Raw genomic sequence first — 13,442 nt, 5'->3', positions numbered from 1 at the left:
TATTTTTTCGTTCAAATTTTTTAAATGAAAAGTTGATATTATAATTTCCAGAATCGTTTGTCTAATAAAAATGTATTTTTTTAATTTGACATTGATTTAATAGAGAAGTTAATGAAGTGTATTTAATTCAAATTTAATTTTGGAAAACACATTAATATAAGTGGAAAAGACAAAGCATTAAAATATGAAGAATTATTTAATTTTGTATTTAATTTAAATTTAATTTGGAAAACACATTAATTGAAGTGGAAAAGACAGCATTAAAATAGGAAATATTATTTAATATCAGTGGCATACCATTGTAAATAAAAGTGAAAACTAAGGGGTATTTTATATGGGTACTTCTCTTTTAATAATATAGATTAGTTTCATGACTCCACTCTTAAATCTGATTTCTCTTTTCCTTTCACCCAGTTTGATACCATGTAAATGTTGTGTCATACTATTGATTCTCAACGGGTTTAGTGGATATTTTTTTGTAACGAAGTAACTTCCACCATTTTACTATTTTTGACAGCAGGATGACGGTGATCACGGGGGAGGATGTCGCGTTTGATGGTGGTTGTGGTTAATTAAGGAGTTTGTGGTGACGACGCTTGCCTTTGGGCACAAAAAAATCTAGCTGTAGAAATGTTGCTTTTTCGTTTCTGTCACCTTCTTTTGTTGTTGTTGTTGTTGCTTATTCTCTCTTTTTAGATTAATAGGTGTTTTTAATTCGTGGGAGAGTTTGCTTCTTTTGAATCTTCGCAGGAATTTCCAGATGGTCTATTGAGATCGAACAGCAAGACAAAGAAAAAGAAGAAAATTAACAGAGGTTCTCCAATTCAAGGATCTGTTTTTGAAGATCTAAAACGATCAAATTTTTAGTTTTTTTGTTTATTTGTTCAGTTTTCGCTATGATCGCTTTGAGATTCATGAAGTGTGTGACAGTTGGTGATGGAGCTGACAGTTAAACATGTTTGTTGATTTCTTAAACTTGCTACACTTTTTCTATGGTTATCTCTCGTGATCATGTTTCTTTGTACAAAATACATTTTTCATCTGTGGCTATACATCCACAAGATTAACTGTGACTACAACTGAAGATCTATCTTATTAAAACAGAAACATTCTGTTGGACCTAACATTTATTTTGTAAGTTTTTAAATTAAATACACATTTATACTTTATAGTTAAACATATATTAAATCACTAATGTTCATTTCTTTATACTACTATTCATGTTTCCAAACAATATACTTATTTTTTATACTACTATCAACGTTTCCAAACAATATACTTATTTCTTTATACTACTATCAATGTTTCCAAACAATATATTTTTATATTATTATCAATGTTTCCAAATAATACAATAATTAATCTTAATTATTTTATATCTATCATTTTCTCTTTAAAATTTTGTAGAAACGTCATAATTTCATAAATTGCAAAATAGTGAACTTTAAAATTTCGATTATAAGATTACAAATTATGAAACTATTACAATTTAAATCCAATTAGATTACATATCGGTCATCCATCAGTTCAATCGGTTAGTCTCGGGTTTTAGTGATTTTTAATATGAATATTTTAAAAACATAAATCGAATTGTCAGATCTCCGGATTAACCGGTATAATCACAATCGGGTTGAATTTAAAAATAATGATTTAAATGCAAAAATATTTTAAATACACACTCTTTAAAAATTACTAAAATATTTGTTAAATTATTAGTGAAATTTTTCATGTTAAAATATTCCGCGCTTCAAAAGCGCGGGTCAAAATCTAGTTATATATTACATTGGTTACAAGAGGATTTGACAAACCAAAATAATCCGACATTTCGCTAAACTCATATGTAACCGTTTTCAGAAAACAGACCACATCCTTGAAACTGTTCATATATGGTTAAAGAAAATTTAGCCACAAAAAAGATCTCGAAACAAGCTAAAGTTTTTTGTTACCGAAAAATTTGACAGGGTGGTTACGTAATTCATCGAAGGTTATATTACATAAATGGTTATAAAAGAGTTTGTCAAACCAAAGTAATCTGACACCTCGCTAACCTCTCCTGTAACAGTTTTCAAAAAACATACTGACATCTTTAAAATGTTTATAGACGGTTAAAAGAAAGCTTAGCCACAAAAACTTCCCAAAACAAGTTAAACTTTTATGTAACCGACCAAAAAGGCTTCAGCACCTATACTTCCGAAAAGAAAAATACATCATATTTTAAACACTAAGTCTTTCTCAATGTTCAGAGATTCAACATTCACCCTTCGCGTGCTCACACCAACGAACTAAGCTTTCAGTCTCTCTCGTCAATACAATATTTTTTTATGTAAATAAAGATATTTTCTCTTATTCGCCATTAATTCCAGCCTTTGATTTTTGTATGTCTCAGACTTCTACAGCCTTTGATTTATTAATTCTCTGCTATTCCTACTGTTTTACGTCATTGGAAACATTAATTAGACAGTTACAAGAAAGTGTAACACTCCAAAAACATCACAAAACTGGATAAACTTTCTTATAACCATTTTCAAAAATTGCACCCACCGTCCTGACACTTAAGTATAAACTAATATATAACAATAGTATGCAGCATTGATTTTCCAGCTCCACGTTCATTTAACACCCACCATTTGTCTCACTTCCTTCGGAGGATGTGTCCTTCCCCTTCGTAGCTGCTTCTTCCATCCATTTGGCTCAATCTCCTAATGTCAACTTTAGCATAGTTGGCTCAGTGTTGTTGAGGTTTCTTTCTCTTGTGATGTTAGGAAGATATTCTCATCTTGTGTGATGGGAGCGGGCGGGGGTGGGGGGGGGTGTGTTGTTTGTTGGGTTCGCAATTGTCTAATACCTGCATAGCCTTATGTTTGTTAAGTATACTTCTAGAGAAACTTATTAGCATATGACATCAAAAAATTACAGACAAATAATTGATGGAACAATCAATAATAAATATAACGAAGCAAACAAGTACTTAACATGTTACCAATATTGTTTTCCGGTTACTACTATAAGTAACATTTACAGTATTCTATTTAACCGGTTAACAATAATGTTATCTAAGTGGTATATGTCACAATCGATTTCATTTGGCATATACCATTTATAGTAACGTTACACTCACCTCGCCAAAGACGAACAAGAAACCATCTCCTGAAAAAATAAGAAATTATAGCTTTATCAAAGACCAAATAAGAACATTCATTTAGTAAACTATCTACGGTAAAAAAAATTCCTCACTCTTTGACACCGAAAGTGCTTTGAGTGGCTCTGTTACCAAAATAGCATTTCGCAAGATGAAGACACTTTTATGTGATGAAACGCTGACATGAGATCTCTGCTCGGTATCTGCGCAAACTAGTTCAAAGCCGCTACCGTTTTGATCGTCGGAGAGTGACCCAAAGAATCTTCGAAACTAACTATGGGAGAGAACTTTTTTCTCAAAAAAAAAACTATGGGAGAGAACTCAGAATCTTATTTGGGACTGTGTTGACGAATGTTGGGTGAGAAACGATTATGCAAAGGAAGAAAATGGAGAGAAAAAACAGAAGAACATATGAACACATGAATTGTTTGGAACTCATAATCTTTTTTCTTTGTTTAGATTCATTGGAAAAAAAAGGAAATAGGAGATGAAGATGATGAAAGAAAACAACGATAATGAGAGAGATGAAAGTGTTTCAAAAAAAAAAAAGAGAGAGAGATGAAAATAAAAACATTGTTTAATGTTTAAAAATCTCCACAATTGTTTTTAAAATTATTTTAGCTTCTAATCTATAAGTCGTGGTCTACTCTACGTTGTTTCCTAAGTCATATGAGGACTGTTTTGTCATTTCGGTTTTCCTAAAGTCCCCATAATTTGTATCATAGGTAGTTTGTTAATTACTAGTTTCTTTTAGGATTTTGACGCAATTGACTCAAAAAAGAAAGCCAAAAAAAAAGAGAAAGGAAAAAAGAACAGAGGGAGAGAAGGAAGTAACTGAACAACTAAAGATCCTCTCGATCTCTGCGATCTTATTACGTTACCAAAGAAAAGCAAGACTCTCCTTCTTCCCTTTAATTACAACTCTGCCACTTCTTCTTCTTCTTCTTCCTCTTCTCAATAAAGCCTCTCTCTCTCTCTCTCTCTCTCTCTCTCTCTCTCTCACTACTTCTCTGGGTTCCAGATCACTGTCTGAATTCAGACAATTTTCCTGAATTGGAGAATGTCGGAGAGCGAGGCTGTCCCCGACGAGTTTCGTTGCAACAGGTCGGACGGGAAGCAATGGCGGTGCAAGAGACGGGCTTTGGAAGGGAAGAAGATGTGCGAGACTCATACCTCGCAGCTCACTCTCAAGCGGACCAAGAAGAGAGCTGCTTCTGCTGAGTCGACGAGATCAAGAAGAGGAGACGAAGCGTCAGAGATGGAGCGGAGATCGAAGAAGAAGAGGAAGAGAGAGGTGGGAGAAGCAGAGGCTGTTGATGAAGCTGTGAAGAAGATGGATTTGAAGAGAGGGGATTTGCAGTTGGATTTGATAAGGATGGCGTTGAAGAGAGAAGCTGAGAAGAAGAAGAAAGCACCAAAGAAGAAGAAGAAGAAGAAGAGGAAGGAGATTAGTGTTAATAAACATTTCGTTGGGGAGGAGTTAACGAAGGTTCTTCCTTATGGCATTATGGCTATTTCTCCACCTTCTCCGACTACAAGCAATGTGTCATCTCCTTCTCCTTCTCCTTCGCCTTGTGATGTTAAAGTAGGTGAAGAACCTGTTTCTTTGACTAAGAGAAGATTCAGGTCTAAGAATATTGAGCCTTTACCTTTTGGGAAGATGCAGGTAATTCCAAAAAAAAAGGTTAAAGCTTTACACTTTTTGTTTCTTTATTTTGTATATCATTTGGGTTTTATGTGGTTTCTGTAAAGGTGGTTCCTTTCAAGGGAAAATTGGTTAAGGCCAAGAGGAGGTGCCATTGGTGTGGAACCAGAGGATTTGAGGACTTGATTAGCTGTTTGAGTTGTGAAAGGGAGTTCTTTTGCGTTGACTGTATAGAGAAAAGGTATCTTTAGATTGTTTCTGGAATCTCATTGTTTCTAATTTTGGTAGAAACAGTCATCTTATTGAATTGTGGCTTGGAATGAACCAGGAACAAGGGATCAAAAGAAGAAGTTGAGAAAAAATGCCCTGTATGCTGTGGATCATGTAGGTGCAAGGCTTGCTCAGCCTCTGTGTCTGGAGTCACTGAATGTAAGGTCTGACTATCTGATTGTTCTTCAGCCTAAAGTCCTTACAAGTTTTTCTTTTTGTTTCTTTAGATATTTTGTAACACAAAGTTGTTTTACTTGTATAACATGTTGCAGGATTCTCGGAATGTGAGGAGTGGTATTGACAGGGTTTTGCATCTACACTATGCTGTCTGCATGCTTCTTCCTGTATTAAAAGAAATCAATGCAGAAGACAGAGCAGAGGTCGAAAACAACACCGCAGAAAAGAAAGGTATGCTTGATTGTTTGCTTGAATCCTTCTCTGTTTCTATTGCTAATATCTTTCTATCTTAAGATAATTTTCTTATTTTATGTATCCAAAACTAGACTCTTATCTGTTGATTTTCTATTTTCACATTTGTGATAGGGAAAAATCTAGCTGAACTGCAAATCGATAGCTCTGACTTAACCTCTGATGATCAACAGCTCTGGTGCTCACTCTTTTCCCTTGTTCTGTCCCCACTGTTAAGTTTGTCATATTATGTAATCTGCTTTGAGTTTTTTTTTCCTCCCACTAATTCATCTAATATCTGTATGGAGTTGCAGCAGTCGTGACTCTGCTGTTGTGGATTCACAAAAAATGTGCACCCGAAGCTCCTCTGTCCTCAGGCTGAGTGCTGATCAAGACAGGAGTCAAAGGAGCTTATCTAAAAAGTTTGGTTTAGTCAAATGCTTGAATGGTGTAGAATGTTGTAAGCACCCCTTAGCTAATGCCTGCGACCAATCTCTAAATAAAGCTCTGGTAGATTGTAAGCGCGAAGAGGTCAAAAGTTGCAGAAATGACCTTTCTATGAGGAGTCTATTCTCTCTGGAGTTTACAAGCAAGTTAGAGACCAGTGCAGAGGAAATAGTCAGTTGCTATGAGTTGCCTGAAACCTTAGATAAACACTTGCGATGTCCGTTTTGTCTTGGAAGGGAAAAACCATCTAGTAGCAGCCGTTTGAAAGAAGCATCCAGGAGAAGAGGAGACTCAACTGATAACTTCTTATACTACCCCACAGTGATGGATTTTCAACAGAACAATCTCGAACACTTTCAGACACACTGGAGCAAAGGGCATCCTGTTATAGTTCGCAGTGTGCTAAAGGGAGGTTCAAACCTGAACTGGGATCCAATAGCCTTGTTTTGTAGCTATCTTAAGAAGAGCAATAGCAAAACCGGTAATGCAGCCGATGGCGTGGATTGGTTTGAGGTTAGTGACTTCTGTTCTCTTTATGAAATTTTTAATAGTCTTTAACTGGTATGTATCTTATTCAATGACAGGTGGACATTGGGGTGAAACAAGTATTTTTGGGGTCTTTGAGAGGAGGAGAGGCTGAGACTAATACTTGTCAAGAGAGGCTGAAATTGGAGGGATGGCTTTCGTCTTCTTTGTTTAAAGAAGAGTTCCCAAATCATTATGCTGAAATCCTGAGAAGTTTACCAATTCCTTATTACATGGATCCTAAGCGTGGTATACTAAATATCGCTGCTGGTTTACCTGATGTTATCCAAGCTCCCAACCTAGGTCCATGCCTCAATATCTCTTACAGGAGTGGTGAAGAATATGCAAAGTTTGATTTTGTGAAGAAGTTAGGTTTTGAAACTTGTGACATGGTAAAGTAAAACTGTGGTCTGCTGCTGCATTTTCTTTGACTTTTCTCGTTAAACCTTTAGATCTAGTTGTATCTTTCTCAAGCTTTTGATTTGTTTCTGCAGGTTGATATCTTGTTGCATGTCACAGAAACAGTAGTGTCAACAAAGCAGATTTGCAGAATAAGAAAGCTAATGCAAAATATTGGAAGAGTAAGATCTAAAAACCCAGAAAAGAGGAAGGAGAGTAGGGGAAAGAAACATGATAGGATTGACACTTCATATGCTCAGAGGGATTGGTCGGATGACTCTTGCAGTTCTGATTCAGAATCTTCACAACACCGTTTAGGCAGTGGTGAGTTTAAGGTAGAGGAAAGAGAGAGTTGCAACGACTCATGTGAAGAAGGAAGCCTAAGCAACTCTTGTGGTGCCCAATGGGATGTATTCCAGATACAAGATGTTTCTAAACTTCTTGAGTATATTAAGAACCACTGTCTGGAGCTAGTGCCCACGGATTCCAGCAAAGAACAAGTAAGTGTTTGGTTGATAGCTTAAACACATCTACAAGAGAACAATCATTGATCTGTTTCCATTTTTATTATCCTTTATCATTGCAGGTGTGTCATCCATTACTTGAACAGAGTTACTATCTTGATGAGTATCACAAAGCAAGGCTTAAGGAAGAGTTTGGTAAGTATCATATCCTCATTTCTTCTATTTTTTTTATCTTACCATTGTGTTAAACATACTCAGCATCATGCCGCTTATTCTGTTTCATTAGATGTTGAACCATGGAGTTTTGATCAATGTGTTGGGGAAGCAGTCATCGTGCCTGCTGGATGTCCATACCAAAATAGAAAGAACAAGGTATATTTTCTTATCACTCACTCAACACGCTCTCATCTTGTTTATAATCGCAAGTTATTACTATAATTAACATAACTTTGGCATGTATTTGCTAGTCTTGCGTGAATGCGGTCGTGAATTTTCTTTCACCTGAACACGTTACTGAATCTATAAAACGAGTGGACGAGCTTAATCAACTCCCTCAGAACGTCAAAACGAATGCAAACAAGATTGAGGTAACTTCCCTTTGTTTTAAAACAAGATTGAATATGTAAAAAGAGTATTGTTTTTATGTATATGTATTGCTGCTTAATCCAGGTGAAGAAAATGGCTATCTATAAAGTCAGCGAAGCTATAAAGGAGATCCGGGAGCTCACATCTTCTGATTCAACCGCTGCATCGAGGTTATAACTAGAAGTAGAGGTACCAAATCTTTGATTCTTGACGATTGAGAACTACACCACCATTCTTGGAGGAAAGATTTAAAGCTGTTGAGTTATAGTTTCAAGGACTAGCAGAATGTAAAGATATATATTGTTGAAAATAAACAAACAAGAACAAAAGAGGAACAATGGGGGAATTGATTTGTCATTCAGATTGTTGTTAGGTGCGAATTAATAAAAGAAGCATTGATATTAGACTCGCAATTTACGTATGCTAGAAAAGTTTACTCGGTAAGGCTAGAGCCCCCAGCCTTAGGATCTTGAAACTGATGTCCTAACTTTGACCAACTTATCATCGGCTGGATTCCCTTCTCAGTAAACATGGTTCAAAACGCATTTGCTAAAACTAGGCATAACAACGTTGATTTAATTCACATGCTTTTTGGCTTCTTCACATATTAACCTCCCTCTCTTGGTGATGATATCGGCCATGATCTTGGCGTCATAGATCAGTCCATCCGTTTTCTAGAACCAGCTCTAGCCCTCTTTTGAGGGCTGCGGATTCTGCAACGGTGCTTGTGGCTTTCCCTACGGGTTCTGAGTATACAAGAATGAACTCAGCTTTGTGGTTCCTGAATATTCCTCCGATGCTTGGCCTGTCCTTGTCTTCTCGACCCATCTAAGCTTTAGCCTTGTCCATTCAATATCTGGTTTCTTTCAGACATCAAAAGCTTGTTTATGGTAGTTTCTGATTAAGAATATGGTAGCTCGTGTTTGAAGCAACCTTGGGAATCTAGTTAACATGGAGTTTATAAGTTTGTTGATAACTTTTCCCACAAGGTATTTTAAGCAAATTTTTGTTTACTCGTTTAGTTCTTCTCTAATCTTCATAAGTGTTGTTTTAGTTCTTCTCTAATCAAATATTTTAATGATCAGATTCCATTTTTCCTTACAAATAGAGCCATAGACATTCCTTCAGATAAACACGACATAACAAAATAAGATGCGAGTTATTTCAGAAGACAACATTAAGATTGAAATCTCTCGTGTGTCCCAAGGAACAGATCGAACAAATAAATTTTCGGTTTTGTTTATCCCGGTTTATCGTGTGTTTCAATCTGTGTACGGGCTTGATAGTTGGTTGGTTGAATTGAGCTATATTCCTCATTTTTGCTGTTTCCAAGAAAAGAGGTGTGAATAAGTATATGGTCTTTCTTTGCTATCCTGTGAGCCGAAATTTCCAACAAGCCAATATACTTCAATGTGCTGAACATTTTGGTGGTTTCTGGTTTGCGTATTCCAAATCAGTATACACCATCAATGTGCCGAAATTTCAACAAAACCAATATATGTCCAGATTAGTTTCTACATGGTTTAGAAAAACATTCAAAGTTTCAGTCCTTTTCGGTTCCTATAGGAACTTGAGAGGAAATAAGTGAGAAATAGACACTTCTTATTCTTATAACTTTTTTCACACGGTTGACATGATTTTCTGCACTAAGAGCATTTAACTCACACCATTTGACTCCAAAGTAAATTTAGAATACAATCTTCTCTAATATAAATAAAAATATATAATTATTCTAAAACTGAAGTAACGAATTTATTTTTATTTAAAATAAAATAGGGTTCAAATAAAACTCAGATGTATTATGGAGTTATTCCAATTTGAAAAAATGGAGTATGCATTAGAAATGCTCTAAATCATTAGTTTTATATTGTATTAGATGAATGATTCTATTACCGTGCAGGACCAGACAACCTCGCCAGGGCTGCCCACTTGTGCCTACTACTGAATTTTCTCCTTGGTTTTGATCAGCAACTTGTGTTCTTTCAGCTGTCAGGTTTTGTCAGATTCTGAAATAGTTCAAAGAAAACCATGCAAAAAAAATTAAAAAAGAAAGAAAGAGATCAACCTTTATTATACGTTTCAAGGGTTATTTAATACTACAGATAACAGAGAAAAAAAACAACTTAAATCTTCCATGGAGCATGTCAGACTTATCGTCTTCTTTGCATGTTTCCTAATGTTTGTTCCATTAAAAGCCTTAGCTCAGGCAGATACCTATCAGTTTGCTCCAAGGTTCAGATGTTTAGACCGAGGCAACTTCACAGCCAACAGCACTTTTGCCGGAAACCTCAACCGCCTTGTCTCCTCTCTCTCCTCAGTAACATCCCCTGAAGCTTATGGCTTCTACAACCTCTCCTCTGGTAGCTTATCTGGAGAAAGAGCTTATGCAATTGGTCTGTGTAGAAGAGAAGTCAGAAGAGATGACTGTCTCAGCTGTATTCAGAGAGCAGCACGAAACCTCACCGAGCAGTGTCCTCAGACAAAACAAGCTGTTGTGTGGTACACGCGCTGTATGTTTCGTTACTCGAACATGACACTTTATGGAAAGAAAGAGACGTTCCCAACTCTGCATTTTATTGCCGGTCAAACGATACCATCAAACGAAGATGAGTTCAAGCGTCTGCGAAGAGGGCTATTGGATAGGCTCAAAGGGATAGCAGCTGCTGGTGGGCCGAATAGGAAATACGCTCAAGGGAACGGTTCGGGTACGTCAGGGTACAGGACATTCTACGGGAGTGCGCAGTGTTCGCCGGATTTGTCTGAAAAGGATTGTGATGACTGTCTTGTTTTTGGGTTTGGGCAAATCCCACTTTGTTGTGATGATCAGATTGGTCTTAGGTGGTTTTGTCCTAGTTGTAACTTCCGGTTTGAGAAGTCGCGATTTTTTGAGCTTGACGCCGACCTTGAACCTGATCCACCTGCTACAAAAACTGAGAGAACAGGTACATAACAAATTCTTGTGTATTCTGCTGCAGATCTTTGTCCCTAGTGTTGAATGTTTGTTCTCTTGATTAATTAACCCAATGAAATTTTATTGTAGGATATAAAGTCGTTATTGCGATAGTCGTTCCAATAGTTCTTGTTGCTTCATTTGCAATTTGGCTATGCTATGTCTTGAAGTGGAAGAAGAACAAGTCTAGAGATAGAGTCGAAGGTAACAGAACGTCAATATTCTGCTTGCTACGGTTACGCTGTTTAATAGGCATGAGTATCCCAACACCCGTGCAGGTTTTGAAAATAGACCCATTCAAGTATTACAAATTCTTGAGTCATTTCAAGGCTGGTCCTTTTAAGTCCGGATGGGTTTGGTTATGATATATATCGGGGCCAGAAAATAATCGAATAACTTGTATATCTGAAATGGGGTTCAGATATATATACTTGAAATAACCATATAACATATTTTGTATCTAAACTACCCAAATTAATTTTTAAAAATATAAAAAAATGTTCAATCATATATAGTTCAAATCAGTTTTTATATCCAAAAATAACCAGTGGATATGATTATTTGGATACACTGTATTCAAACTATCCAGTTTTATCCAAAAATACTCAAAATAATTAATATGTTTGATTTATGATTTTAATTTTAAGTACAATTTTTTTTTGGGTGAATTGGCTTAAAAACATAAGAAGAATGTATTAATCAGGAAATACCTAAATATTGTGGGGAAAGAGTGATGCAGGAGGGAAAAAACTTGGAAAAAAATAAGGTAGGGAATGCAAATATGGTAAAAGTTGTAGGCATTGAATGCAAATATTCATTTTTTTTTTGCACAAAAGTACAAAAATATTATAGATATAACTATAACTACTAATTATATATATATATTGGTATTTGGTTATATTCATTCAGTTTTGGTTCAGACCATTTCTTCAGATAACAATTTAGGATTTATACGAATATTTACCCCAAGTCTGATCGAATTAGGGACCCTCATCTTCGGGTTGTTGTTTATGGGTCAGCTTTTTGGTGTGGATATTATTTAGAGCATCTCCAACCCACTCCATAATTTACTCCAAAATTGAGAATGGAGTTGGAAATGGAGTGGAAAATGGAGTGGTGACCAAAAAATAAAACTATAGAGTAATGCTTTTTATTTTTTGGTCATCACTCCATTTTTCACTCCATTTCCAACTATATTCTTAATTTTGGAATAAAATATGAAGTGGAGTTAGAGATGCCCTTAGTTCGTGGGAATTAAAAATTAAAAATATAGTTCATGATAACTTATGTCTGCATATTTAGTTCGTGGGAATCCGCCTTTGTCAGGATCAGTTGCCGAAGATGAGGTCTTGAGTACAGATTCTCTGGTAGTTGACTTTGAAGATCTAAAGGTGGCAACAAATAACTTTTCTTCTGAAAAACGAACTTGGACGTGGTGGGTTTGGTTCAGTTTATAAGGTAAGTATCTTCGACCAAACTTATTATTTGGTAAGTTATGGTTTGGTTATTTGAGAGATTTATAAACTTTGGGATTATGTATGCCCGGGTGTGTTCTCTCATGGAAAGAAATCGCGGTAAAAAGATTGTCGGGTACTTCTGGACAAGGAGACACTGAATTCAAGAACGAAATCTTTAGTACTTGCAAAACTTCACATAGGAACTTGGTTAGGCTTTTAGGTTTCTGCATACATGGACAAGAGAAAGATTGTGTTATGAGCTGATCAAGAATGCTAGTCTTGACCATTTTCATCTTTGGTAATGTTTTCCCTCTTTGCTATATATGATCCTTACCATTTTTTCTGCTCTGTGTTGATCTTTTGCGTGGTTGCAGATCCTGAGAAGCGTCAACTTTTGGATTGGGGAATGCGATACAAATGATTATTAACGGAGTTGCTAGAGGACTTCTTTATCTTCATCAAGACTCTCGTTTTCGGACCATTCACCGTGATCTCAAAGCTAGCAACATTCTTTTGGACCAAGAAACTGAATCCAAAAATTGCTGATTTTGGATTAGCTAAACTCTTTGACACAGGCCAAACCATGACACAGCGATTCACAAACAGAATTGCAGGAACTTAGTAAGTAAAATAGTCTTACTAAAAACATTGAGCAAGGAATATTTAGAGAGCATTTTGCATTTTAAAATGGTTTTTACTTTTAGAATGTTTTAATAACAATAGTTGATTATAGAGATTTCTTGATTATATGATATACAACATAATGCTTTTGCAAAGCTCTACCAGACATTACTTGATTAAATCCAAAACAAACCGGTATTAATGGTTTTTTCTTTTCGTAGCGGGTATATGGCTCCGGAATACGCCATGTACGGACAATTCTCAGTTAAAACAGACGTTTCAGCTTTGGTGTATTAGTGATTGAGATCATTACAGGTAAGAGAAACAACAGTGGTGGATCTGAAGAAGAGGAAATATTCTTGTGTGGGTAAGTGTACAAAAACAAACTGGTATTACCTAGTTTTCCTATTTTCTTAGTCTTAGTACATGAACCTTTTTTATTCTATTATTTTTTCTCTCAGGTATGGAGAAGTTGGAGAGAAGACACTTTACAAAGCGTGATCGATCCCAAGTTTAACCACAGGATCAAGAA

At 35.9% G+C, this 13,442-nt stretch overlaps 2 protein-coding genes, 1 long non-coding RNA gene and 1 pseudogene across 5 annotated transcripts in view; 3 read left to right on the top strand and 1 right to left on the bottom strand.

The window, feature by feature from the left end:
• The first annotated feature begins 366 nt into the window (after positions 1–366).
• LOC130511648 (uncharacterized) lies at positions 367–1,063 on the top strand. The gene is made up of 2 exons (XR_008945138.1): positions 367–814; positions 889–1,063. It is a non-coding gene; the product is annotated as an uncharacterized LOC130511648 (long non-coding RNA).
• A 2,888-nt stretch (positions 1,064–3,951) lies between these two features.
• Positions 3,952–8,283, top strand: LOC108850104 (lysine-specific demethylase JMJ28-like). 3 transcript variants are annotated; one of them, XM_057008964.1, is made up of 12 exons: positions 3,952–4,805; positions 4,892–5,025; positions 5,113–5,218; positions 5,327–5,462; positions 5,598–5,661; positions 5,780–6,422; positions 6,494–6,826; positions 6,929–7,333; positions 7,420–7,492; positions 7,584–7,669; positions 7,765–7,884; positions 7,967–8,283. In XM_057008964.1, exons 1-12 carry the CDS (start codon positions 4,200–4,202, stop codon positions 8,057–8,059), a joined length of 2,799 nt encoding a protein of 932 aa, XP_056864944.1. In that variant the 5' UTR covers positions 3,952–4,199; the 3' UTR covers positions 8,060–8,283. The 3 variants fall into 3 exon arrangements, with proteins under 3 accessions (XP_056864944.1, XP_056864943.1, XP_056864942.1); XM_057008963.1 differs by having other exon boundaries at positions 5,777–6,422; XM_057008962.1 differs by having other exon boundaries at positions 5,771–6,422.
• A 1,653-nt stretch (positions 8,284–9,936) lies between these two features.
• On the top strand, positions 9,937–12,911 carry LOC130511646 (cysteine-rich receptor-like protein kinase 29; annotated as a pseudogene).
• Positions 12,912–13,219: 308 nt separating this feature from the next.
• LOC130511080 (sphingosine kinase 1-like) overlaps positions 13,220–13,442 on the bottom strand; it is a 2,923-nt gene continuing 2,700 nt past the window's right edge. The window contains exon 9 of the mRNA XM_057007908.1: positions 13,220–13,249. Within this exon, the coding sequence (XP_056863888.1) occupies positions 13,220–13,249 (30 nt within the window). The remainder of the gene's footprint in view (positions 13,250–13,442) is intronic.

The sequence above is a fragment of the Raphanus sativus genome, chromosome 4 (genome assembly GCF_000801105.2).
Source record: "Raphanus sativus cultivar WK10039 chromosome 4, ASM80110v3, whole genome shotgun sequence".
NCBI classification, from domain to species: Eukaryota; Viridiplantae; Streptophyta; class Magnoliopsida; order Brassicales; family Brassicaceae; genus Raphanus; species Raphanus sativus.
This window is presented reverse-complemented; position numbering and strand designations above follow the sequence as displayed.

Coding starts and splice junctions, on each gene's coding strand:
- LOC108850104 (XM_057008962.1), top strand. CDS start 4,200: ATGTCGGAGAGCGAGGCTGTCCCCGACGAGTTTCGTTGCAACAGGTCG. Junction 7,334..7,419: donor CGGATTCCAGCAAAGAACAA/GTAAGTGTTTGG, acceptor TTATCATTGCAG/GTGTGTCATCCATTACTTGA. Junction 7,670..7,764: donor ACCAAAATAGAAAGAACAAG/GTATATTTTCTT, acceptor TGTATTTGCTAG/TCTTGCGTGAATGCGGTCGT.